Genomic DNA, 3,706 nt, shown 5'->3' on the forward strand with positions numbered 1-3,706 from the left:
AAATAGTCCATTCTGCATCTGTTTTATTATCAGGTTTATCAGTAGCAAAAACAGGTAAGTAATAATCTTTCACATATAGGAGATCTTCCATTTTTGCCTTCCAAACATGATAATTAGAACCATTCAAATTAATCATCCTACTTGTATTAGTTTCCATCGTTCAAACAGTTCAATTCACAAATAAGCAACCAAGGCTCTGATACCACTTTGATGGAAATGCACCACAACAGTAAACAACAAATGCGGAAGTTATCCTACGTTTGACAACGCTTTCCCAAACCGTTTAAACCTGTGAGGAAGCTAACAAATAGGTATGCAATCAACACAGCCCCTAAAACAGTGAGTAATACACCAAGAAAGCACACACAAACAACACAAAATTTTAGCGTGGAAAACCCCTCAATGGGTAAAAACCACGGGACACCTAGTGCCGCTTAAAATCCACTATCACCAGTAAGAGAGCAATACAAAAGTCTTCTCTAGACAATACTAGAGGCATACAAATTCATAATACCCTTAGAAACATGCACATCAAGGATATAGAAATAATCAAAGAACAAGAAAAGAAGAATATCACCAAAAACAACTGCTACTATTCCGGTAACGAAACCCCAACCTCCAGACCTCAGAATCCGATCTCCACCGTCCAGAATGTTGGCCCAGAAGTTGTGAAGCTGCTGTCCAAATATTAGAACGATCCAACGGTGCAAACTCCGGCAATCATCAAAATACTAAGGCTGCTGAAATTGAAGTTTTTCCCCTCTTTTCTTTCTTGATTTTCTCTCTCTTTCTTTTGCTCTTATTTCTTGCAAAAGAAGATTTCTCCCCTTTTATATTACTCCCAAATAAGTGAATCAAGTGGGGGCCCAAATGGACATATTTGCTGGGCTTTTCCTCATTGACCAAGGAAAACAAAACCCAACACTCTACTGCCTCATCGCTAAATCTGGAATTCAACTCTTCTTGTTGAAAATCTATCACTGAATTGAAGATAGTGAAATGATAGTGTTGTTGAATTGTCAACGAATCTTTTTGTTGACATGAACGTCTTGTTGCACTTTTGTATGAAGCATTCAGATCCGGAATTTCAATGTCATGTTGTGTGCAAACCATTTGCACGTATTCTAGGAGATGATCAAATCCTTCTTCTCTAAAATTGAAAAGTAGTGCTTTAGTAGTTGATACTAGATCCATGGCATTTATAATATCAAGAGATTTGTTTTACAAAGCTTGACAAAGCAGGTTTGTAATTCCCATAATTTTTTGCATCATATAAAGTGTGAAAACAAATTCAAAAGATCTCAAACTTATCAAACAACCACATGCTTCTCCACGTAAAGAACTAGACGATCCTTCTTCCACAATACTTTCAAGAACAGAAATAGTTGCACCAAACATATCAATTAAACTGCAAATAGATTCAAAATGAGAGCTCCATCGAGTTGATCCACTACGATGTAATTTACCAATTTGATTCATTCCTTTACCAGTATCCCGTTCACCCGAAGTAATCATACGATCAATTTCAATAGTTTGAACAGAATGTAACTCAGAATGCCATTTGGAGGAACAACCAATAAGATTAATAATGGTGGATAATTTTGAAAAAATAGCCAAACAGAAATCTCTTTTGTAGAAGCTCCAACTAATGCTAATTGCAACCTATGAGCAAAGCAATGTATATAATATGCATATGGACACTCTCGAAGAAATAGAGCTTGAAGTCCATTCCAAGCACCAGACATGTTACTAGCACCGTCGTACCCTTGCCCTCTCATATTGGTGACATTCAAATTATGTCGAGAAAGAACATCTGATATGCTCTTCTTTAATGTTGAAGCAGTAGTATTTGGAACATTAACAATATCAAAGAAACGCTCTTGTAATATACCCAAACAATCAACAAATCTCAAAATAATTGACACCTGCTCTTTATTTGAAATATCTTTAGCTTCATCAACTAAAATACAGAACTTCGCATCTTCAATTTCTTCACGTATTTTTTTCCTTACTTTATTTGCAAAAATATGCAAAATTTCTTTCTGAATAGTTGGTGAAGTATATGTTGCATTTCTTGGAGCTTTTTCTAATACTATATCACCAATATTAACATTCAATCGACCCATAAGTTTTATCATCTCTATAAAATTACCACGATTTTTAGAAGATGAAGATTCATCATGACCTCTAAATGCACAAGCTTGTAAACTAAGCCATCGAATACTCTCAATTGTCGTCTTAAGTCGTAATCGATTTTTCTGAACTTCATCTAAACTTTGGGCATTCAATATGTTGTCAATATGTCCCCTTACTTTCATCAAATCTTCAACATATTTCACTGAATTACTATGTGAGGAAGTAGAACCTCCCACGTGAATTAAAAGTGGACATTTAACTCCATCGTTAACCCTTTTCCAGTTATTAAATCCATCAATAGTGAATGAAGGATTAATAGGTGATTTCTTTTGGAAAAGAAAACAAGGAAAACAGAATATTAAATCCTTTGATGAAGAATACTCTATCCAAGGAAACTTTTCAAACCACGAGTATTGAAATCTACGATACTGAGTTTGTGATCCAAACTTAGTTCTTGGATACTCATCTAACTTAGGTTGATACAGACCCATTCTAATATAAGACCGCCTAATTTCATCTTGTTGATTTATTGGATGTTGCCATATAGGAATCCGAATTGCGGGATCTCGTTCAAGATTATTAAGATCAATTTCAACCCTTGGAAAATTTAAAACAGGTTGTTCTTCTTCCGTATTAGATGCATAAGATTGAAGATTTACCTCGTTAACCGTAGATGTAGATGAATTTTCTTTATATTTGAAAAACGACAATAATGTCTTTCTTTTTTTACTCCTTTCATTATCCATTGTAATCCTATTAACAAAAATATAGAATTAAAATAAGAATATATAATTTATACAATCTTATGTTATAAACAAAATTAATTGAGAAAGGGTAAAGAAAACTAACCGAGAGATTCAAAAGAGAGACCAAGGATAGTTGTAGAGAAATTAAACCAAACAATCATAAAAATTTAAAATGATTATGTTTTAAATAAATAAAAAAATATGAAAGTTTAAGTATGAATATAAAAAAATATAATATAATAATAATATAATATAATAATAATATAATTTAATATAATATAATAATAATATATATATATATTATTATAGATAGATCATATTCTTATATAAAATATTATATTTTAGCCAGCTGTATATAATAGATATTATATATATATATATATATATATAAAAAATCACACTGGGTTACTGCCCACCGTAACCCGCTGAGTGCATCCGCTATTGGCGCTATGTTCTCTGCACCCATCAAATGACGGTTTTATTCAAAAGTAAAAGTCTGGATATTACAAAATTTATATTTATTTTAATTAGTAGTCCATGGGTCATAAACAATGATATGTTTAAATTACGTAAATAATTGTACAAAATTATTTAGAAGGATGTACCTGCGATTGCATTGATATAAGATTGAGTATAATACCTAAAAATATGAGAAAAGTGTTATTATTTAAAATAAATTCCAAACGGGGCCTTAGCCAATATATTTGTTTGGGAAATGTCCGAAAATATTTTCATATCATTTTTTGACCTTTAAAAATTATTGGGTTCTAAAATTACAAAAATAATTTTGGATTTTAAAAAGTGGAACCAAACAAGCCTTAGGA

General features: G+C 32.1%; 1 protein-coding gene across 1 annotated transcript; it reads right to left on the reverse strand.

Moving 5' to 3' along the window:
* Window positions 1-1,511: 1,511 nt before the first annotated feature.
* On the reverse strand, window positions 1,512-2,882 carry LOC124918010 (zinc finger MYM-type protein 1-like). Its single transcript, XM_047458278.1, has one exon. The coding sequence runs from the start codon at window positions 2,880-2,882 to the stop codon at window positions 1,512-1,514; it is 1,371 nt and encodes a 456-aa protein (XP_047314234.1).
* Between the last annotated feature and the right edge of the window lie 824 nt (window positions 2,883-3,706).

The sequence above is a fragment of the Impatiens glandulifera genome, unplaced genomic scaffold, assembly GCF_907164915.1.
Source record: "Impatiens glandulifera unplaced genomic scaffold, dImpGla2.1, whole genome shotgun sequence".
In the NCBI taxonomy this organism is placed as follows: Eukaryota; Viridiplantae; Streptophyta; class Magnoliopsida; order Ericales; family Balsaminaceae; genus Impatiens; species Impatiens glandulifera.

What these genes read in the sequence shown, in the direction of transcription:
- LOC124918010 (XM_047458278.1), bottom strand. Translation starts at nt 2,882, where the DNA reads ATGGATAATGAAAGGAGTAAAAAAAGAAAGACATTATTGTCGTTTTTC.